Source organism: Schistocerca americana, chromosome 2, assembly GCF_021461395.2.
Source record: "Schistocerca americana isolate TAMUIC-IGC-003095 chromosome 2, iqSchAmer2.1, whole genome shotgun sequence".
Lineage (NCBI taxonomy): Eukaryota > Metazoa > Arthropoda > Insecta > Orthoptera > Acrididae > Schistocerca > Schistocerca americana.
In genome coordinates, this window is record NC_060120.1 from 569,743,850 (window position 1) to 569,768,811 (window position 24,962).

A 24,962-nucleotide genomic window follows, 5' to 3' on the forward strand; every position below is an offset into this window, starting at 1 on the left:
ACTGCATTTTCTGCCACAGAAACAATTGTGGTAGTCATCTGCTCAACCATCACATACATGTCACCATGTGGGGAGATTCAACAGTGACAGCAGTGGTGAAAGATTCCCAGTCTGCCTTGTTTAAAGCCCATCTGGGCAGGCTTCCATGAGCCTGATGCCGGGGCAGTGACAGGAAGATGGGGAAGTGGTCACTGCCACACAGTTCGTCATGTGCTCTCCAAAGGACAGATGGGAGAAGTCCTGGGCTGCAAATTGATAAGTCAATTGCCAAGTAACTACTCTGAGCCACACTGAAATGTGTGGTGGCCCCAGTATTTAAGAGGCAGAGGTCAAACCGACAGTAAAGTTCTGATACCTGGCCAGTAAGCAGTGTTAGGCAGTTGAGCAATCAGTGCAGCTAATACATTCAGGGGTACTGCACCATCTGGAGGAAGATATACATTGCAGACAGTTATTTCCTGCAACGTCCGTATTCTGACAGTCACAGTTTCAAGAGGGGTTTGAATGGGCACAGTTTCACTACAGACTGAGTTTAGGAGAAACGCAAACTCCACCTGATACTCAATCATACTCGCTACGGTTCCTGGAATATCCCTTATAGCCGCGGAGGGCAGGGGTCTGCATTGCCGGGAACCATGTGTTCTCGAGGGTAGTGCAGAAAGCAGGTGTGAAGCTTAACAGTTGCCATAGTTAAGCCAGGTGGTGGAAAAAACGACCGCAATTTCACTGGAGGATGACATCATTGTGAGATTGGGAAGGTACAGAACATTCAATGAGGTAGTTTAAGCCTCAGGGTCACGTGCTGCCACCAACTACTTGCCTGAGCAGTCTATATCCACTGTGTTTGAGGGTCCGGCGAGATCCAGGTCCTCAGCGGACACCAGAATCTCCAACCCATCCTCAGACGCAGAGCTTGTGGGTAGTGGTGGTGTGGGTGCCACTGCAAGTTCCTTGTTCTTGGGGGTCTCCTTATCGATTTTTCGCACTGTTCCTTGGGTTTCACTGAATCAGTCTCCGGGACAGAGGATGAGCATGAAGCCCTAAGACCAGCTGCTTTTGGGCTCTTCAGCCACTAGTGGAGGAGGAGGAGGAGGAGGAGGAGGGGTGACAGAGATGGAAGGATGTGGAAACGGAGAGAGCATTGTGGGAACAGGGAAGGGGATAGCTGGGTGAAGGACAGTGACTAATGAAGATTGAGGCGAGCTGGTCAACAGGAATGTAGGATCTATTGCAGGGAGAGTTACCACCTGTGCAATTCAGGAAAGCTAGTGTTAGTACAAAGGATCCAGATGGCACAGGCTGTGGAGCAGCCACTGAAAGGAAAAACGTCGCGTTGGGCAGCATGCTCAGCAACCAGGTGGTCCAGCTGTTTCTTGGCCATAGTTTGTCTGCCATTCATGTGGACAGATAGGTTGAATATCTTGCCGATGTATAATGCACAGTGGTTGCAGCTTAGCCTGTAGATCACACAATTGCTTTGAAAGATAGCTCTGCCTTTGATGGGATAGGTGACTTGTGTGTGACAGGACTGGAGTAGGTGTCTGTGTGAGAATGTATGAGAGATCCGAATCTAGGTCTATTATAGGAACATGAACCCTGAGGCAATGCATTGGGAGCAGGGATGGAGTAGGAATCAACGGGGATATTGTGCAAGTTCGGTGGATGCCAGTAGTATAAACCCTGGCAGAAAATGTGATTCAGTTTTTCCAGCCTTGGTGGTACTGAATCACAAAGGGAATGCCTCTACGTGGCTGGATGGTTGGACTTGGGCAGGTGGGGGTGACTGGAGAGGTAAGGCATAGGAGATTTATTTCTACACAAGGTTGGCAGGGTAATTATGGTCTGTGAAAGTCTCAGTGAGCCCCTTGGTATATTCTGAGTGGGACTGCTCGTCACCACAGATGCGATAGCCACAGGTGGCTAGGCTGTATGGAAGGGACTTCTTGGTAGGGAATGAGTGGCAGTTGTCGAAGTGCAGTTATTTCTGGTGGTTGGGAGGTTTGATATGGACTGAGGTACTGATGTAGCCATCTTTGAGGTGAAGGTAAACATTGAGGAATGTGGCTTGTTGGGTCAAGGAGGACCAGGTAAAGTGAATTGGGGTGGGGTGGGGTGGGGTGGGGTGGGGGGCAAGTGATGAGATTCTGGAGGAATGTGGATAGAATATCTTCACCCTTAATAAAGATCATGAAGACTCTGGGTGGTTAGGAAGTTTTTCTCTAACTGGGCTACGAATACGTTGGCATAGGATGGTGCCACGCGGGTGCCCACTGCTGTACCCTGGATCTGATTATAGGTGATGCCTTCAACAGAGAAGTAAATGTGGGTGAAGATATAGTTGGTCATGGTGACCAGAAAGGAGGCTGTAGGCTGGGAACCCATTGGGCTTGGGAAAGGTAGTGCTCAACAGTGGCTAGGCCATGGTCATTAGCGTTGATTGTGTAAAGCGAGGTGCCATCAACAATGATGAGCAGAGCATCCCGTGGCAAAGTAACAGGAATAGTGTGGAGTCAGTGCAGGAAATGGTTTGTGTCTTTTATATAGGAGGGTTGTGGTTAACAGGCTGAAGGAGATGGTCTGCAAAAGCAGACACACTTTCAGGTAGGTACAGTAACCATCCACAATGGGGCATCCCAAGTGGTTGGGTAAGATAGAAGTGCGGAGATGTTAGGGGTCAGAGAGACTCAGGGAAGGGTTCTAGGATGGGCCTATTGATTTGAGGAGAGACTGGAGATAATGTTGGAGTTTTGGAATGGGGTCAATGTGACAGGCTTTGTATGTGGATGAATCTGACAGCTGGCAGAGTCCCTCTGCCATGTAATTTTTGCAATTCAAAACCATAGTTGTGGAGCCTTTGTCAGCAGATAGTACTGCAAGGTTAGAATCAGTTTTCAGGTGGTGGACTGCTCTTCTTTCTGTGGATGTAAGATTAGATTAGTTTGCTTGCTGAGAGGTTTGGGAATGGTGGCAAGGTAAGGTTTGAGGTTAAGAAATTCTGGAAAGTTAATGAGGGTGATTTGGGGGGCAATGGAGGGGGGGGGGGGGGGGGGGAGAGATCACGACTGGATTGAGGAGTGAACCGAGTAAAGCAGCATCCAACAATGGTTTTGGGTTGAGCGATTGGTTGGGTTGGTAGCAAAAAAGTGTTTCCAGTATAGAGACCAGGCGGAGGAGATGTCTTTAACAAGTCCTGCAGGATTGAATTTGGGAGTTGCGCAAGAGGTAAGGCCTTAGAAATGACTTCTGTGGCATTAAGGCTTCTAGAGGAAACTTTCATGACTTTAGGCTGTTGATGTTCTGGATTCTGTATGTGTTGGGGCAGAATTTTTGAGGGTATGGTAAAGGTAGGTCTGCAAGGCAGGGTTTGTCAACTATGAGGGGATTTGCACAAGATTTGGAGGTTGCTGTTGAGGCGATGGATAGTGGTAATCCAAAGTAGGAGTAGGAGGCAAACAGGTTGGAGAGTTTGAGGTGGCATTGTGGATGCTACTCTAGTTCCTGGAGGGCAAGAGTTTCAGCCTAAAAGATGGGATCTAGTAATTTGAGATTGCACAGCAGGAGAATTTTACAGATGGAGAGAAGGTATTGCAAGGAAGTTTGAGCCTGATTTTTGCAGAACTAGGTTGGTGATGGCTACAGACTGGATAAATCTGAACAGATGGAGGTAATTGTGGAAGGAGTAGTTGCAGCTGGAGTTGGATAATTTGATGGTAAGGCCATATGAAAAGTCAAAATTTTTGTGATGACAGCTTACACGAGACAAGTCAGTCATACCTCCAAACTGCTAAGATACTTTCTGTGTAAACACCTGAGTAACGATAAATGAGTATTAATGAAATGCATAATATATGTGATGTGACCTAAATTTACCAGGATGAACTTTGAAGATGTTTCTTCAGTTGCCAGGGAGTAAAATACATAATAAGCTATCAGACACAATGAAGAACAAAAACATTTCTATAAAATAAAAATTACAATTATTATTGAAAGAGTAAAAAACATGAATATATATTCTGGATTTTTGACGGAAGGGTATTTTCACTATAGTATCAAGCAAAGAAAACAATACAAACAACGAACAGCTTCTTATCAAAAAAAAAAAAAAAAGAAAAAAATTAAAATTTACAACAGAAGATAGAAAATGATCTGTAGAGCTGCTAGTTAATGATGATAACCACTAATATTTTTTTTACAGAATCCTTGTGCACTGTTACACCTGGATATAGCTGAAAAAATGAACTGTGTGGCCATGAATTTCAACACTTTCATGTGAGAGAGAAATGGGTGAACCGTTTTCAGTTCTGCTTCCACAGGCAGGACAGCAACAACTACCCATAGTTGGTGTATCTTTTATACCAAAGTCTGAACCCTCAGTGGGAAGTACATGATACAAGTACATAATAAAGTCAAACAAAAACAAACATACTTACCTTGTCAAGAGTGTAATGAGACACTGCTTTTGAAATGGGGTCAGGTGCAACGGCCAACTGAGTGCTGACATCAGTGAGAATTTGGCGTGATATTACCAGACTTACATTTTCATTCACAACTGCAAGGTGAAATAAAACAAATGTTTCAGAATCACATCACTGTACATTGCAACTGGGATTACTGTGAATGTACAAAAGGACAACTTGTGTGATTTTATTAGTAACTGTACACAAATACGAAAAATTTACATTATATTAATGAAAAACCACAATGCTTCATTTCTCTCATACATTAATGCAAAATTAAGAACATAAAATTTTGAAAATGTAGTTTTACATATCCACAGCAGTCAGACTCGGCAAGGCTGACTGAACAGGAGTGGAAAAATTCAAGGTACAACATCTACAGATTATTCTCACAAATGTGTTGGAGGCCTATGAAGTATCCCCTGTTGATTTGAATGATCACAGCTTTTGTGAGTGCATTCCAAAAATTGAGATAATAAGGTGAATTTCTAATATTTTGAAATCTTATATACACATCTTCACCAGTTACTATCCTTCATGCTTTATGTATTGGTATATACTCACACAGAAATGCTCAACACCACCCCTCATTATGAAGACTGTTCAAGAACATCAGTTCATAAACATACGTCAAAAAAAATAATCAGGTTCTGGAAATACAATATCACTGGGTAGATTAAAAACACCAGATGAGATTTGAAAACCCGAGAGCTTAAAGATGGAAGACTGGGTAATAACCAAGATAAATTACTGACAGAACATCGCGTAAGAGTGAAGAGAGAGGAAAACAAAATGCATTATACATGGTAGACACGAGATATGGGGCGAAGAGAGTAGATAGGTCAGATATTAAAAGAAATAGAAAAGTAAAAGAACGAAGAAATGAATATTTACTGAAAAGAAATGCAAAGACTGAAAAAATTAATGTAAATTAAGACCAATTATTTCAGGGACATGGCTTGTTCCAGGGATTAGAATACTTCTGGGATGAGAATGGCATTATATGTTGACTGCATGGTGGAAAAATATGCATGGGTTTAAGATGTAAAAACTGATTATTTGAGTGTGCAGGCATGCCACTTCTTCGAAATTATTTTAAAGCCACTGTCCAATATCACAAACTGTCAATTCATTCATGCAGGGTTCACAGCCTTACTCAATTGCACATAAATCATTTTCCACCTACGCAACAATTCCGAAATAAAATGCTTATTTTCAACTACTGATCAGTTTAAATCTTTATGTAATATCCAGTACAGTACCCAAATGCTCATCTGTATTACATTACAATTCATACGCAACACGCATTTTGTACATTCAATATAGTCCCCTGAAGATGGTACTTAGCAATGAAGTGGAACCGTACTGCTGGCAAAGTCATCCACATGGAGAAACTGTACAAGACAGAAACCTGTGACACACCCTGTCCTACGAGTGCCACAACACGCACAAGCACCTGGCAGTCTAGCATTGATCTGCACTCGTAACATATGTTGGCAAATGTTCCGTACAACAACATGTTGACCTGTTGCTCACAGAGCCTCCGGTAACTGCCAAAAGAAGCACTAAGTCCACTGCTGCCTTACTGGTACTCAAACTATCAGTGAACTTTCATTTCTATGTTACTTACAGCTCCATCAAGAAGAATTGTGTTCTCGAATATTTAATGAAACTGTTCTACATTGTTTACCTGAGCGCTGTTCTCATTTTGCTGCCATCAGTGTACAACTTACCACAAACGATGAACACGTGGGTCCCACGGTGGCCACTACACCATCAATTGCGATGGTGAGGGCAAGGTTCAAGACTGAACCCTGAGGGGCTTCTTTCTGTTGTACATATTAATTGCTGACAACTGAACCTACCCACACCTAGAACAGTCAGAGGCATAGGAAGTTTATAGAAAAATCAGTAAGAAATCCTGAAAACCCCACTCGCGTAGTGGAGACAGAATGAGGCAGCACCAATCAGTATCCTGCACATTCTGCAAAACGAACACTGCTATCAGATATTAACAGTCTACAAAAGCATTTCACATTGGAGATTTCAGATGGATTATATGGTCTTTAGTAAGCCACAATGTTCCTGAAAGCCACTTTGAAATTAGGATAGATGTCCTCTGGCTTCCAGATAGCAACACAATTGTCAGTTCAACATTCTTTCAAATGATTTATACGAAGCCTATTCAATAAGAGAGATTAGTCAGTAATTACTCAAAATTTGGGGTTTTTCCTGGTCTCAGGTAGGAAGAATAATATTCTCCCACCACAAGTGGGTAAGCATTCAGTTGCGGATTTTATTCGGTCCAGGGAAAATGTGTACACACACTGCTAAAGCACTGCACAGCTGTCATTACCTGTACAAAACACTACAATTCTAGGAGCTGTGCATGGAAGAATAAGTTTTTTTTTGTTTTACAAAGCATATGCAGGTCATGAAAGATGGACAGTAGTCGCTGCATGCAGACATTTGAACGAAGTACACCACAAGAAGTTCGGGAACCACTGAGGGTTGGTATGAATACCGACATTGATAGAGATGTCAGATCTGTCTTGGATGCCCAACAGCCATAAATGCAGTAACATTTAGTTTGTACTTGAGATGATGGTGAGTGAGCTCACGGACGTTATGGACTGTTCACACCCCAGCAATGGAGCTGTCACTCAGGTTTATTAACACAACTTTAAGGTCACTGAATCAATTAAATGTCCATTCAAGGGTCACACACACACACACACACACACACACACACAGAGACAGAGAGAGAGAGAGAGAGAGAGAGAGAGAGAGAGAGAGAGAAGTGGTCATATATCACAGATATCTTCATAGGCTTTCCACTGGATCAGAGATGCTCAGGCTGATAAACTGTATCGATACTTACTGACAGCACATCACTGATGCAAATGCCAAGTTTTTGGACTCCTGTTGGTAGGTATGCATGTGCACTCTTGTGGCAAGTTCTTAAGACACCTTTGGTGAACAAGCGAGCATTTGGTTGAAGTTCACAGAGGGCGTTAAGTCTGAGTTCTGCATTGAGCCTTTGACATTGGGTTGGTCATGTGGTTGATCACTGGGCCCACACTATCATGCTGTAAAGAAGTGTTTTGGTATCTGCCAACAGCTGGTTTGGGTGACTTTTTGATCAGTACATTGCTTTGTTGCTGTCCACCTGGGAAGTGAAGTGACACGCTGTAACAATGGACTTACTTATGCGCTAGATTTCAATTCTGGGTTTGGTAAACCTATTTGTCCATCTGTTTAGGCTAAGTATCTTTAGTTTACAGGCTGTTCAACAATTCAGCTAAGAGATTCCAATTTTAAGAGTTTGTTGTGGAACTGAGATGAACAACTGTCCTTCCTTGCAGTACTGCAAGACTGCTTGTTCTAGCTTGTGCTGTTTTTATAAAGGTGCGAGTGCCTTATGCATATGGCAGAATGATTATAAGCAGTGGTTTGCATAGCTGAATGAGGTTGTGTTGTGATGCTCTTGAGCAACATTAAAGTTATATGGTGTTTAACTACATGTTTCTTCTGCTGCACAAACCTTTACAAATTCGAGTGGTATTAAATGTGGGCACTGTGCGAGTGTGTGGTGCAAAGAGACGAACTGGGCTTAAGTCCTGTGGTTTTATGAGCCTAGTGGGGGCCCAGTATCTGGTTGATTATTATGAAATTTTACGTTAAAGTTGCTTTCAATTGTTGCTCAGTTTCAGGAAGCTCATAATCAGGTGTATGAATGTATGTACTCAGCGACTTGTTGGCAAAGCAAATACCGCATCATCCTGTCCTTACCTTGAGTATCTACCACTGTACGCTTGAATTGCTTAATTCACCTGTGAATTCTTGTCTAGAAGCAAGCAATTTTCCTGCAGGGCTATGCCCATAAAATTTCTCTTCCTATCTATTCACCTGTGAATTATTTGCTGAATTCAACTGATTGTAGCTTAGCATATCTTGTCCATTCCAGCTGCTCTGATTATTTTTCTCAAGTGCCCAATGTCTAGCTATACTCGGTTCTTGCTTATTACACAGTGGTTCATGGCACTGGAGATTTTGATTGTTAGATTGTTTTACAATAAAAAGGTAAGGCCCATTAATTCAGTGTGTGACCTATTATTTCTTGTGTATTTTTAACTGCTAGAATAATTATCGGATGAAGGGACAGTGCCCCCAATATCTAAGTTGATATTCATTGTGTTTGAAGGGCGATGCTTGCTAACTTGGTTAACTATTAGTAGGCTCATTCCTTAGGGGTGTATAGATTTTGAAAGCTCTAATTATTAGATTGTTTGCCAAGCAAGGGTTAGTGCCTAATGTGTGTTTGCTGGAATTAAGAACCGTTCTTGAGGTAGGGTTTATCACTGGTTGATAAAAGGGGTATGTGCCTGTGCAGAAATTCCAGGTTTAACAGTACTTTGCCAGAAGGGCTTCAGCCCACAATTCAGCACAAATCTTATCTGTCTCTTGCGTAATTTGATTTCTTAAAGAAGAAATTTTTCCCGAGGGCATACAGCTTTACTGTGTGGTTAAATGATGATGGCATCCTCTTGGGTAAAATATTCTGGAGGTAAAAGAGTACCCCATTCGGATCTCCGGGCAGGGACTACTTAAGAGGACGTTATCAGGAGAAAAAACTGGCGTTATACGGATCAGAGAGTGGAATGTCAGATCCCTTAATCGGGCAGGTAGGTTAGAAAATATAAAAAGGGAAATGGTTGCATTAAACTTAGATACAGTGGGAGTTAGTGAAGTTCGGTGGCAGGAGGAACAAGACTTTTGGTCAGGTGAATACAGGGTTATAAATACAAAATCAAATAGGGGTAATGCAAGAGTAGGTTTAGTAATGAATAATAAAAAAAAAATAGGAGTGCGGGTAAGCTACTACAAACAGTATAGTGAACGCATTATTATGGCAAAGATAGACCCGAAGCCCATGCCTACTACAGTAGTACAAGTCTATATGCCAACTAGTTCTACAGATGATGAAAAAATTGATGAAATGTATGATGAGATAAAAGAAATTATTCAGGTAGTGAAGGGAGACGAAAATTTAATAGTCATGGGTGACTGGAATTCGAGAGTAGGAAAAGGGAGAGAAGGAAACATAGTGGGTGAATATGGATTGGGGGAGAGAAACGAAAGAGGAAGCCGTGTGGTAGAATGTTGCACAGAGCATAACTTAATCATACCTAACACTTGGTTCAAGAAATCATGAAAGGAGGTTGTATACATGGAAGAACCCTGGAGATACTAGAAGGTATCAGAGAGATTATATAATGGTAAGACAGAGATTTAGGAACCAGGTTTTAAATTTTAAGACATTTCCAGGGGCAGATGTGGACTCTGACCACAATGTATTGGGTATGAACTGTAGATTAAAACTGAAGAAACTGCAAAAAGGTGGGAATTTAAGGAGATGGGACCTGTATAACTGACTAAACCAGAGGTTGTACAGAGTCTCAGGGAGAGCATAAGGGAACAATTGACAAGAATGGAGGAAAGAAATACAGTAGAAGAAGAATGGGTAGCTCTGAGGGATGAAGTAGTGAAGGCAGCAGAGGATCAAGTAGGTAAAAAGACGAGGGCTAGTAGAAATCCTTGGGTAACAGAAGAAATATTGAATTTAATTGATGAAAGGAGAAAATATAAAAATGCAGTAAATGAAGCAGGCAAAAAGGAATACAAACGTCTCAAAAATGAGATCGACAGGAAGTGCAAAATGGCTAAGCAGGGATGGCTAGAGGACAAATGTAAAGATGTAGAGGCTTATCTCACTAGGGGTAAGATAGATACTGCCTACAGGAAAATTAAAGAGACCTTTGGAGAAAAGAGAGCCACTTGTATGAATATCAAGAGCTCAGATGGAAACCCAGTTCTAAGCAAAGAAGGGAAAGCAGAAAGGTGGAAGGAGTATATACAGGGACTACACAAGGGCAATGTACTCCAGGACAATATTATAGAAATGGATGTAGATGAAATGGGAGATACGATACTGCATGAAGAGTTTGACAGAGCACTGAAAGACCTGAGTCGAAACAAGGCCCCGGGAGTAGGTAACATTCCATTAGAACTACTGACGGCCTTGGGAGAGCCAGTCCTGACAAAACTCTACCATCTGGTGAGCAAGATGTATGAGACAGGCGAAATACCCTCAGACTTCAAGAAGAATATAATAATTCCAATCCCAAAGAAAGCAGGTGCTGACAGATGTGAAAATTACCGAACTATCAGTTTAATAAGTCACAGCTGCAAAATACTAACGCGAATTCTTTACAGACTAATGGAAAAACTGGTAGAAGCCAACCTCGGGGAAGATCAGTTTGGATTCCGCAGAAATGTTGAAACACGTGAGGCAATACTGACCTTACGACTTATCTTAGAAGGAAGATTAAGGAAAGGCAAACCTATGTTTCTAGCATTTGTAGACTTAGAGAAAGCTTTTGACAATGTTGACTGGAATACTCTCTTTCAAATTCTAAAGGTGGCAGGGATAAAATACAGGGAGAGAAAGGCTATTTACAATTTGTACAGAAACCAGATGGCAGTTATAAGAATCGAGGGACATGAAAGGGGAGCAGTGGTTGGGAAGGGAGTGAGGCAGGGTTGTAGCCTCTCCCCGATGCTATTCAATCTGTATATTAGCAAGCAGTAAAGGACACAAAAGAAAAATTCAGAGTTGAAGTTAAAATCCATGGAGAAGAAATAAAAACTTTGAGGTTCAATGATGACACTGTAATTCTGTCAGAGACAGCAAAGGACTTGGAAGAGCAGTTGAACGGAACGGATAGTGTCTTGAAAGGAGGATACAAGATGAACATCAACAAAAGCAAAACGAGGATAATGGAATGTAGTCTAATTAAGTCGGGTGATGCTGAGGGAATTAGATTGGGAAATGAGACAAAGTAGTAAAGGAGTTTTGCTATTTGGGGAGCAAAATAACTGATGATGGTCGAAGTAGAGAGGATATAAAATGTAGACTGGCAATGGCAAGGAAAGCGTATAGATTTAAGTGTCAGGAAGTCGTTTCTGAAGGCATTTGGATGGAGTGTAGCCATGTATGGAAGTGAAACATGGACGATAAATAGTTTGGGCAAGAAGAGACTAGAAGCTTTCGAAATGTGGTGCTACAGAAGAATGCTGAAGATTAGATGGGTAGATCACATAACTAATGAGGAGGTACTGAACAGAATTGGGGAGAAGAGGAGTTTGTGGCACAACTTGACAAGAAGAAGGGATCAATTGGTAGGACATGTTCTGTGGCATCAAGGGATCACCAATTTAGTATTGGAGGGCAGCGTGGAGGGTAAAAATCGTAGAGGGAGACCAAGAGACGAATACACTAAGTAGATTCGGAACGATGTAGGTTGCAGTAAGTATTGGGAGATGATGACGCTTGCACAGGATAGAGTAGCATGGAGAGCTGCATCAAACCAGTCTCAGGACCGAGGACCACAACAACAACAAAGAAGAGACAGTGCTCGAGGTCTAAGTCAAAGTGGAACTGGAACCTCTGGGATTTTATGGAGTAATTAAGGATTAAATAATATTGTTAAAGGGCTAAGGCCTGTTGATTAAGGGCAAACTTCATTTACATCTTTTGTACCTCTTGTGTATTTTGCTTGTACTACTTATTTCCTTGAGAAGTGAGTATACCCAAGGTCTAAGTTAGTCCTTCTGTGGAGCAATCCAAAGTTTAATAGTATTGCACTAGAATGGTTTCGACCTGAGAATAAATGTTAATTTTATCTGTGTCTAATGTACCTTTGTGAATTTTAATTGTACCAATGATTTTTTTTAAGAAGAGGCAATGCCACATGTTTAAGTAAAGATTACAATTGGAATTATCATGTCTCCTACAGTGGGTGTCTATGGAGAAACTAAAGTTTTACTAATATTTGCTAAAGGGGCTAAGGCTAACTGATTAGGTACCTCTTGGTAAAATTTTCCACATCTGTACTGAAGTGTTCCTGTGTGAAGGAAATGGTTTATTAAGTAAATAATGTATTGTGGTGCTCAGACGTTATACACTCAGGAACCCTCGAGTTCTAGTCTGATCTGCTCTGAAGATTGCCACTAATTCCCTATGCCTGTCCTCGAGGCATCACAGGTGTTGGAGACCTGGTTCAAACAGGAGAGTTCCTACTATTAGCTTCTACTGGAAATGTTTTTGCCCCACAGGGTATTGTGGGCAACTGAGTCCCCAAATAGGAGGAACAGAATAGTGGAGACAGATTTCTATTAGACCTACCAATACGTTATACAGTGTGCACATCTCGAAAAAGATATATATTACACAATGATACCCCTAACGGGCAGGTAGACACAGATTGTCGCAGTTTCTAGTGCTGGGTTGGGTCACTAGTTCTCTGTATACCCTATACATATCCAAACATATAAGCATGCGGACAATGTGTGTCTTAGTATATCTTATGACACAGGCCAGAATTCCCTGTCTATTTTAGGTGGTGTGTGCTGAATGCCAATAATGAAGTATAAGTGCCTCAGTTACACTCCCAAATATAACCTGCGTAACATGATGAGCAATTCAAATTCAGCCACCACTTTTGAGCTGTAAAATTTATCTAAAATTCAACACCTAAACTACATGATAAGTTGTTTCTATTACTCCTTCTGTTGTTTATACCCCACCCAGGACATTCCAGAATCCCATTTATAATTTCTTTAAATTAAGATCAGATGAGGCATACTGTGCCAAATAATTTACTTTAAATAATCCTTATGTAATCTCACACATTTCATTAAATGCACTAACGACTATCCACAGTGCTTGCATTTCCTTACATACATTCCCGGAACTGGTTGTGGAGGGGCAAAGGATGTACCCCTTGTCTCTGTTAGAACTGATGCTGTTGATTCTAAATTTGGCTAGTTCTTTGGTAACAGAGTCCCAGTACGATTGTGTTTGGGCCAAAACTTCCGCCTTTTCCAGCCATATTTTATGCCCGTTTTCCAAGTGACGTTCAACCAGCTTTGTTTGATATGTTGTGAATGCTCTGAACAATGCTTGGTAACAGTGTGAATAGTTTGATCTATATAAATGCTACCACATTCATAGGGGGTCACCACACAAACCAAGAACTCTTAAGATCTATGTTGCCTTTAACAGTGCATCACCTTTGAGGCAGAGTGGAACACTGGTCTCAGACCACGCCTTTTTAGCACAGAGCCTACCTTGCTAGTAGTTGCACCATAGTATGGAAGCAATGCTGCTGGTTTGGTCTCTTCTGTGAGGCGTCTCATAGGTGGCACTCAATTTCTCCCTTGCTGTAACCATTTTCTCTGAAGCTTCAAATGCTGAAATTCAGACTCTAGGTGATCATTGTCAGAAATAATCTGTACCGCTTGTACAAAAATATTCAGGACCACTTCCTTGTGTAGAAGGTGGTGAAAACTGCTGGCACTTGAGTACCAATCAGTGTGCTTAGGTTTCTTGTACACTGTACAATCAAGCCAGAATCCTGTCTTTCATTCAACCCAAACATTCAACAACGGACGCTTGCCATCCCTCTCCAATTCAACAGTAAATTTAATGTTGGGATAGACGCCATTCATGTGATCAACGAACTGCTGCAGTGCATTTCCACCTCAAGGCCTTATCACGAAGGTGTCAACATTTCTAGGAAGCAAGATGAATACAATCTCATGGAGTTCAGAGCTTGCTCCTCCAAGTGCTCCATGAAAAAGTTCCTAACTGCTGGAGGCAGTGGGGATCCTCTGGCCGTGCCTATGGTTTTCGGTACCCTGTACACAAGGAAGCAGGACTGAACAAGTACATACAGAGGGAAAAGTTTATTTCTGGTGACAACCATCTAGAGTCAGTTTCACCATTTGAACTGTGTGTTTCGAGAAAATGTTTACAGCAAGAGAGGAACTGCTAAACTTTTCACGTGCCACCGACGAAAAGACGGCTTGTGAATGGGTGAAGAGGCCAAGCCAGCTGTGTTCCTTCCATAATGTGGAGCAACTATTAGCAAGATAAGACACATGCTGAAGGGACACTGACTGTAACCAGTGTTCTGACCCATCTCCAAGATAAGAGGTATGTTGCAGTCCGTTACAGACAACGTAGATCTTCGAGTTCCTGGAGTGTATGGTGTCCCCTGTGGATGTAATAGCATTTACATAGGTCAAACTATTTGCACTGCTGCCGAGCACTGTGCAAAGCATTCACAACATATCAAACCAAGGGAACTTGAGAAGTTGGCTATAGCTGAACACTGCCTAGGAAACAGGCATAAGTACAATTTGTACAGACTAGAGTTTTGGCTCAGACACCATCTAACTAAGATTCTGTTATCAAAGTGGCGAAAATTAGAATCAACAGCAATAGTTTTAACAGAAACCAAGCATACACACTTAGTAGGGCATTGAAGACAGCTTTGGACATTGAGCGAAAGCACAGACACAGGGTTGACTATTGAAAGGACGCGGGAGTGGCAGTTGCAAACATTGCACTGGTCTCTCACGTCATGTGACGTCACCTGGTTCCGTGGTAGGATGGAGCCACCAGGAGCTGCCCAATTTTCCTTCTGTGTGTGCATCACTCCCACTCTCTCTGGAAGGTTTTGGATGCTACCATTACATCTATACAAGCAGCACATCATGCCAGACCAACAATTGCTGATTTTAACTCCTGATGACAATGGTGGAGACAGCTGTCCAAAGTTTCAGTGTTTTATTCAAAATTATGCAGCCTGTAAACCAAAAAAGATTTTATTGCGGTTGGAGGAAAAGGAAATTGCTGGATGGCTGCACAAGTGATTGCTTAAATGAGTACAAGAATTAGTACTGCTGGAAGTGAAGAGGGGAGATCCTGCTTCAGCAAAGAGAACATTTATAGGACTACTCCAGAAGGTACCAATTGCCAGTCTTTTTCTAGAATGATTGATTGTGTCAAAAAATTTCAAAGCTTAAGGTGCCGCTGAACCATGAACTTGACAATCATAGATAATAATGATGTTTGGTTTGTGGGGCACTCAACTTGCATGGTTATCAGCGCCTGTACAAATTCCCAACCTTTGCTCAGTCCAATCTCACCACATTCATGAATGAAGATGAAATGATGAGGACAGCACAAACACCGAGTCATCTGAAGGCAGGTGAACATCACTGACCCCACCGGGAATCTAAACAAGGACGACGTGCTCAGGAAGCGAGAACATGACCGGGAGACCATGAGCTGTGGACTTGGCAACCATAGGCCAATCATGACAAAACCAGGGACCAGTAAATATGGACACGATTAGCACAATCTGCATCGCAAGAGCGGAGAGCATTGAGTTTCTGCATGCAGCTAGTCTTTAGTTGACGAATATGGAGCAATCATGTCATCTTTTTGTCAAAGAGGAATCTCAAAAATTGGGACTGTTCTGCAATGTCCAAGCACAGGGAACTGAAGCAGAGTTCTGGATCAGGATGGGCCATGGTATAACAATTTTCTACGACTCGCAGTTTTGCAGGAGGGAACTTGAAGCAATGGGAAAGGTTGCAAGCGAAGGCTCCTCGGATGGCACCTTGGAGCTGGTGTTTGACCAAGACTACAGACTGGGAACTATGACAAACGCAAAAGATGTTGGGTTGTTGTCTGGCTTAAGGATTTGGATGATGGTACTACCTCACTATTGCAAAGGCAAACACCTAGCCAAATACAGTTTGATGACCAAGTAGATGGAGCCTTTCAGTAACATTCAGATGTTGGATCATCTGAATAGGAATCTTATCAGGGTTCGGGTAGGGATGGCGGTTATTGCTGAAACAGTTTTCTATTATACTGCTAGGTGGAATAGAGGTTGCTGATGCTATCACAAAGTGTTCTGCAAGAATAAATGCATCAGAAACAACACACACCATCCAGAAGGAAGAGCACCTGAACAGTTATTGATCTCTAGAGGACCCCACGACAACTGGGCTTGATCCACACCTAGTATGAAGAAGCATACATTCCCGAGAAGGAGACACAGTGCTCCCAGCATTCCTTTTTACTGTGTTTAATTAGGTAGTGAGGCTTAGCATGAAACCACTTAGAAGTGAGGAATGTGGACTGTGAAGAATGTCACTTGAGATTTTGCAGGGCCCTTAGACACACACAAATAGCTGTTGCAATGACTTAGGTTTACCGTGGCACCAACCATCTGTAGAGAAGGAAATATCAGTTCCAGCAGCATGGGTTATCACATCAGAGACATCTACACAGCCTCATAGATGTAGCCTGACAGATTAATAGCTGAAAAAGTGCCATGGCCTGAAGTGGACAAGAGTACTGTCAGTGAGGAGAGACAGAACAACCTAAGAAAGAAGCTGGTCAATCAGGCAGCCCTTATTAGACGAAGCAGTACTTCCTCACAGGAGATGGTGTGCACTGAAATCCCAAGCTAGGAGAAATGGGGTGGGAGAGGTTGGTGGTGGTGGTGGTGGTTGTTAGATTGAGGTGATCATCTCAAGGCAAGTAAGTGCCCAAATAAATGTTATATCAGAGCAAATCAATGTACAAAGTTTTTGGATGCTCTTTCGCGGTCACCATGGTTTGAGCAGAGTGCACTGTAACCCTGAACAGTTAAGGAATGGCCATCTGTGAAGTGCGTTTCTTGTAGAGCAAGAAAGATTACAGTAAAGGAGGATCTCAGTTGCTGTAGTTCCAGCAGAGGACAGTTATATCCAGTGCAGTTCCACTGGATCATCATGCTAAGGGTGTCCTTGTTAGCCGCGAAGCAGCTAGGAAGGCAGGTTATGTCCCAGGATCACTGTAACTAGGAGGAATGGAAGAAAGCCAATGAACATTGGTTGGGAGTCCAGTGGCGTGGTGGGGGATTTGGTGCCTGCGGGATCACCAGAGTAATCTTCTCCCGAGGTCTTTCCTTCTTCTCTTTTACAACTTATGGTTGTCTAGATTCTTATGAAGTCTTACCAGTTGTCTGTGTAGAGGCGGAAGAAAGAGTGGGCACCCCTGATATTCACACTCTCTGGCTCCTTCAGCTACAATGGGAAGGCCTATTGTCCCCATGGTCAAATTTATTTGAGTGGCTACCAGATGTCAATGTCAAGGAAGGAAGTACACCAGGCACTGCTGATTACCTGGCAACAGCAACGGTAAAGGTCGATATCACAGACTGAAAACAACAATCATTATTTCTAAGCTCCAAATTATGAGAGATTATCTGTGACCTTCAATTCTTGGACTTTTGCATTCTTTGAGTAGATTAGTACACTTTGGGAGTTGGGGAGGGCAATTGTTCCAACAACTGACACAGACAGGTGGGAGCACACATGGTGAGTTGTTTTAATGTGCCTGGCTGCAGTCTCCACAAAATCAGGTTTTACGTACACTGGGAAGACATACACTTAAAAGTGCCGGCATTTAAAATATCCCATCAACGGCGGGAAATATAGCTTCAAACTGCAGTGGCAACACAATTTAGACCTTTTCTGGAAGCAAAACCTCCTCAAAAGTGAGGATGAATGTGCTGATGTCTACCTCATTTAGTGGTCCTTGATGTACATGATGTATGAAAGATCCCTCACCTCTGAAAGGGCTTGCATAATGTTTTATTTGTCTGCAGCTTTATATACAAGTGAAAATTTAATCCCTATACCATGCAGAGGTTCTTGTAGGCTATGATGGTAACAGGTGTCTCACCAAACAGTTTATGGGAGAGTAGCACTCAGGACTGGGTACGATTTGCTATGCTAATTAAAATGGAATTACTTACCATTTTGCTAAGGGAAGAGAAATTGTCAAACACATTTTCAATATTCTCCACAAAAACATTGGTTTAGTAGAAAGGGCCCTCCGTTTGTTTGGGTGCAAACTAGGTACTGACGGGAATAACTGTTCACGAGTCACTTTGCTTGTTTTCTACAATGGTGTAGCCAAGAAGAGAAAGTTCCTAGGGTTGTGATGTTCAGCACTCAATTGCAGTCTGATGAGACTGATGGCATCTAGTGGCCACCAGTCGATAACTTTGATCATTTCATGACCTCAATATCCCCAAGACGTCACCTAATCTGAATGAGGGTCCACCACCCTCGAGTGCCGCCAGATAGTTTAAAGGCCACCTGGCATGATGGCCAGTGTATATAAAGCCTGTACCCATAAATGGACAGGCACCTACTCCTTGGCATAGGGAGGTGACAACCCAGGCACCAACAATCGATCCCTGTTTGGTCAGAAGGCTACCAAATAGAGGTATCCGACATCTACATCCACCTCTATCAGCCGACCCCCGCACAGTCCACACAATCTAAAAAATTTTGAGAAAGGGGGAAGTTAAACAAAGGTATGGGGATGGAAGACAAATTAACCGAAATTTGTAGTGTAACAGAAGGGAACAAAGTGGGAGAAACCAGAACTGACGTCCTATGAGTGAGGTAGGTTGTCAGCTGGGAATCTGTTCTACAGAATAAGTCTGAATAAAAATACAGACAAAATAAAACTGCGGCTCAGAAAATAAGATTTACTTCAGTAGCTTGGGAGCCCACAATCACCATGCACACACAAACGAGCTCTAAACCCCTTGGGGGGAGAGGGGGCGGGGGTTAATGTGGAGATAAGCATAACACACAATAAGAAAGTTTTTGCTAAAACAGAAGTAACATAACAGCTTTTGAAACTTTTAGTGCAAAGCAACGTAGTGGCCAGTGGCTTCACAAACAAACTCACTTGCTTCAATGAAGACCTTCAGAGCTTCAATAAGATCACTTCCCTGTAGGGTGAGCACCGCCTCAAGAATGGCACGATACCTGAAAAATTTAAAACACTGTTCTAAAATTCTATATAAAATTTATAATAAGTAAAAAGATAATTACAATTTATTTAATTTCCCTTTAATCATAATCTGTAACTGATAGAAACAAAAACATTGCATACGAGGCAACATGAAATATACCAATACCAGCAGTCCAATCTATGATGTCATCAAAATGTCAGACAAACCACTCATGAAAATCCAGCATATAATACGTTACAACAAGAATTATAGGTATTCCCACAATATTGCAAATTCACAACCCATCATTTTTCAGCTTAACTTGTTACTCAGACTACAATATAGAACATCACATCCCACAGTCTACACAATATAGAACCAACACATTGCTATTGTCTAGAGGGTCTAGAGGGCTGTTGCCAGCTTCCAACTGCGAAGCATTGTCAGTAGCCGCCTACAGAGCTCTGATAACGTTGAGGCACAGCCATAGAGATGTTTACAGAGTCATGTAATGTTACTGGTTGATACAGTCCCATGAAGCTGCGCACCCAGCCTGTTGCAACTGTGAAGGATCAATTTTTGCCGATTCAACTATAGTGTTTTATTTTATCTTCGTTAAGTCCATATGACAACACACATAACATCATGTAACTGGGCGAAACACGTGGAACCAGTAATTCCGACCGAGGTGCAAAAAACACTTCAAAACTACACAACTTGCTGTGTGAAAATACTAATAGCAAAAAACTTTCACTATAGCAATGTGTGCTTTGTTACCTCCCTGATACGTTAAACTGCTCTACAGCCAGGAGAAACCCCCTACGTATGACCAGTCTGATGCAATTTGGACTATTCTAAATTGGATACAAACAGGATATGGAAAATGTGCAGACACACTCCACAAGTGGAGGAAATCATCTAGTGATTGCAATGCTGTAACTCATCTTGTATCAACACATCGCACATGTGTCTGCAAGGCACCTTCCGAAGATTTTCTGAAAATAATGAGTGGAGTGAAACTCAATGGACATGGGATTTTGGCACTTTATCACAAAGCTTTGTGTTCTTAGTAATTTTCCTTTGCTGAACACACAGTTCTCTGATGCCTTCGTATTTTAGCAACGTTTCTATTCTTGCACAGATTTTCTTCATGAATATGTTGCTAAAACCACAAATAGATTGTATATAGTGTCGCAACTATCAAATCTAAGGAGTAATGTTGCCGACATGAAAATGCCATGACATTAAAGCACCACCCAGCTCATCCAATGGAATTTTAACTTAATTCATATCTTGTAATAGTCACTCTTGTCTTTAGCAATTACTTTTTACCTTCTATACCAATTATCTCGCCATATTGTGTGGGCTGTGCAACCAAGTGCCATTGTTTGTTACTGTCATCAGTCGAAAACAAACTTCTTCGGACATCAGCAAAAGGACAACTTCATTTAAGTCCCCATGTTATGCACTAGTTCATGTGCAATCACTGTTTAGCTGTGTAAACTGGCTATGCAGATTATTGTGCAATAGCTAGCCAACACAACACCTGCAAACAACTAACACAGCCCTAACTTCTGATCTACACATTTTAAGCCAATACTTCCATAAAGGGTTGTTACAACGTTACTACAATAAAACAGATGTTGCAGATTTTCATCTGTCCAACAGATTGGCACACACAAGCCTTGATGTTTATTTCGAGGAGAAAAACTTCATTACAACATGCACCCAAAATACCTTAGGATCACCTTCAACAGCACATCTGATGCAAACATCTGCTACGTTCAAAAGCGGAAGTAACAGTATCTATAAGGTCTGTGGTACTGGTTAGGAACTATAAGCAGATTCCCCTTGAGTAGCAATAACTGGACTGCTGTATTCAACAGAGTACTGATTATCTCTTCAGTTTTATAGTCCATATGTGAAAAAGATAAATGTACTACTTAACGAATCCATGCATATCATTAGTGGATCTACTCACACATACTGGTTACCTATTTCATGTCACATTCTACCTCCTGACATCAGATGGAAGTGTGCATTCCTATTTGTCTGAAGATAGTTGATAAGCCTGACTTTCCAATATTTAATGATTCTTTTCTACAAAGCAAAACAGATCGAGATCATTGCATTCCACTAACAACAGCAATGATTCTTGCCGAAGATGAAGTCAATGCCATCTATGAATATAAATGTTACTGGCAGAAAAACTCTTCCACTATACCTGAAACTGTTCTGCAGTCAGGAGAAACCCCCTAACCAAGACCAGACTCATGAAATTTGGACTACTATGAATTGCATACAAACAGGACAGGAGAGAGATGCGGACAATCTCCCCAAGTGGGGGAAATCATATAGTGATTGTGATGCTGAATGAAACAGTTGTTCATCTTGTGTCAACATGTCGTGCACAGGCCAACAAGGCTCCTTCCAAAGAATTTTTGAAAATAATGAGTGGCATGAAACTACATCCTTGCCTATAACTTGCAATTTGTACTGTATTATGCTGGAGAACTGTTCTAAGTGTTGAAATGTAGAAGTTTGAAAAAACCGCACTAGGTATTAACCTGACATTGCATCCAAATGTTTTCTGCACAATGTTTATATACAATTATTCTTTTTTAAGAATAGGATGAAAAATCTTCTATAGCTAGCCAACACAACACCTGCAAACAACTAACACAGCCCTAACTTCTGATCTACACATTTTAAGCCAATACTTCCATAAAGGGTTGTTACAACGTTACTACAATAAAACAGATGTTGCAGATTTTCATCTGTCCAACAGATTGGCACACACAAGCCTTGATGTTTATTTCGAGGAGAAAAACTTCATTACAACATGCACCCAAAATACCTTAGGATCACCTTCAACAGCACATCTGATGCAAACATCTGCTACGTTCAAAAGCGGAAGTAACAGTATCTATAAGGTCTGTGGTACTGGTTAGGAACTATAAGCAGATTCCCCTTGAGTAGCAATAACTGGACTGCTGTATTCAACAGAGTACTGATTATCTCTTCAGTTTTATAGTCCATATGTGAAAAAGATAAATGTACTACTTAACGAATCCATGCATATCATTAGTGGATCTACTCACACATACTGGTTACCTATTTCATGTCACATTCTACCTCCTGACATCAGATGGAAGTGTGCATTCCTATTTGTCTGAAGATAGTTGATAAGCCTGACTTTCCAATATTTAATGATTCTTTTCTACAAAGCAAAACAGATCGAGATCATTGCATTCCACTAACAACAGCAATGATTCTTGCCGAAGATGAAGTCAATGCCATCTATGAATATAAATGTTACTGGCAGAAAAACTCTTCCACTATACCTGAAACTGTTCTGCAGTCAGGAGAAACCCCCTAACCAAGACCAGACTCATGAAATTTGGACTACTATGAATTGCATACAAACAGGACAGGAGAGAGATGCGGACAATCTCCCCAAGTGGGGGAAATCATATAGTGATTGTGATGCTGAATGAAACAGTTGTTCATCTTGTGTCAACATGTCGTGCACAGGCCAACAAGGCTCCTTCCAAAGAATTTTTGAAAATAATGAGTGGCATGAAACTACATCCTTGCCTATAACTTGCAATTTGTACTGTATTATGCTGGAGAACTGTTCTAAGTGTTGAAATGTAGAAGTTTGAAAAAACCGCACTAGGTATTAACCTGACATTGCATCCAAATGTTTTCTGCACAATGTTTATATACAATTATTCTTTTTTAAGAATAGGATGAAAAATCTTCTAGTAGCAGTTACTATTTTCAGTTAATCACTTTATTGCATAATTATATGCCATGATGGAAACATGACCAAAGTTTATTACACAGAAAAGGTGAATTTATGCTGGCTAATAGCATAGTTGCTTTACCACACATTATCTCATCACACTTTGTTTTCACTTAAGGGCAATCAACTACAAAACAAAATATTTCAACTTATAAAAACATCATCTACACATAAATTGCTAACAGCTATATAGAGGGAAAAACTGAACGTAGGTGTTGTGGAAAAGAGAGCCACATTAGGCCTACACCTTTGCTTTACAATATGATACATTAATTATTTAGTAAAGAATAGGAATGCCAAGTTGTGTTCTCATATGACAACTAATATTCTCGATGATATTCTATTCTGTATATTATATTATGATTCACTAGCCACATCCTGTTTATTTATAGACCTAATGCTTTAATTCTAACCAACACAGATACATTTCATCGGAAAATAAATCAGCCAACCCCGCAAGGAGAGAATGAAACGACCCATTATAAAATCATAAGCAAAAAAATAATTTTTGTAACCGGTCACTATTTCCACGCTCATGTGTTACGTGTTGATAAAGTTACTTGGGAGAAAAGCTTTGAAAGTATATTCACATTAAAATAATTTAAATATTTAACTACTCATTTTGTCATAAAGACTCATCAGTTTCTATAGGGAAATAAATTGGGCGTATGACAAGCTTAACTGTTCGTGATCTGGTTAACTATAATCCATTAGCAATACAGCATTTCTTCACTTAATTCAACATATCATCCCAATACAAACTATAATCGAAAAGCCGGCAGGAAACCTTTGCCAAAGGCGTAGGAGGTAAGAGTCCAAATAACACTTAGTCCTTTGTACTTGTCCAGGCTTAAAAATGCAACTACAACATATTAATAGGATTAGTTTCACGATTAAAACTTAACAAGGGTGACAATTGTTATTGTTTGAACACTAGACAAGTTTGCCGTCCTTACACATTACAAAAACGAGAAAAAATCCCTAACGCTGTATTTTAATAGATGTTTCTGTGTGACATACTTGTCAGCTTGATCCTTGTGCGAACCTCCTGAATTAGCAAGAGCTGCTAGTTGCTGGCGTACAGCATTTACTGTCACCGCCATCCTTCCGATAAATACAAAACACAATCTGGAAGAAATACAGTGGTTTATTATCTCAGCTGCACACAAGAGTGTTATCTTTGCCCTGGCAAATACTGAGAGAGAGAGAGAGAGAGAGAGAGAGAGAGAGAGAGAGGACGGACGGACGGACGGACGGACGGAACGGAACATTTAACATTCGACATTGCATTTAAAATGGAGGCATTCACACAGACTGCCAGAGGAACGGAACGTTGAGTTCAAGGTTTCTCATGAAGAACGTTTTGATGTTGAAATTCGTGGGTGGAACGGTGTCGTCACTTGCTGACATCGGATGTTAACCCGTCTTCACCACACTAACTCGTGTTTCAGTACTTTATTTTGTGCTTTTGAGTCTTCTTAGTCTTTATTTCGTTCGCAAAGAAATTGCGACCAACTGAAAATATTCCGCTATGATTTGAATATTTCCTTTCCATTGAATTTCTTCCGCAAGAGAACTGACATGCTGGAAAGCAAAAAAAATGATTTAGGTGTTACAATACCTGGACAGAGGAAATGCCTAAATTTTGTTTAAATAAGAATATACGTTTATGAAGTTATTTTTATTAAATAACCTTTTTGAAACAGTGAAAAGTTAAATTTGTTGACAAAGAAAAATAGCTTCAGTATATCCATTGTGTGTTTATTTGTATGTATTATCTCATAGTATACCTTTTCGGAACGGATTTGTTATGGAACTGTAAGTACTTCTAGTTATAGCTGAATCCATGAACTATGGCGGCCCATGTACAGACGGCGATTGCATCATTGCCGGTTGCAAACAACAGCTGCGGTATGCACATAGGGATATAGATGCCAAACAGTTCGTTCAAATGGCTCTGAGCGCTATGGGAAT

At 41.2% G+C, this 24,962-nt stretch overlaps 1 protein-coding gene across 2 annotated transcripts in view; it reads right to left on the reverse strand.

Annotated features, from left to right (window-relative positions):
* LOC124594787 (COP9 signalosome complex subunit 4) overlaps window positions 1-24,160 on the reverse strand; it is an 81,930-nt gene extending 57,770 nt beyond the window's left edge. For both annotated transcript variants that reach the window (XM_047133203.1, XM_047133202.1), the window contains exons 1-3: window positions 24,009-24,160; window positions 19,135-19,214; window positions 4,431-4,549 (exon numbers count right to left, since the gene is read on the reverse strand). In XM_047133203.1, the coding sequence (XP_046989159.1) occupies window positions 4,431-4,549; window positions 19,135-19,214; window positions 24,009-24,091 (282 nt within the window). In that variant the 5' untranslated portion in view covers window positions 24,092-24,160. The remainder of the gene's footprint in view (window positions 1-4,430; window positions 4,550-19,134; window positions 19,215-24,008) is intronic.
* Window positions 24,161-24,962: the final 802 nt, after the last annotated feature.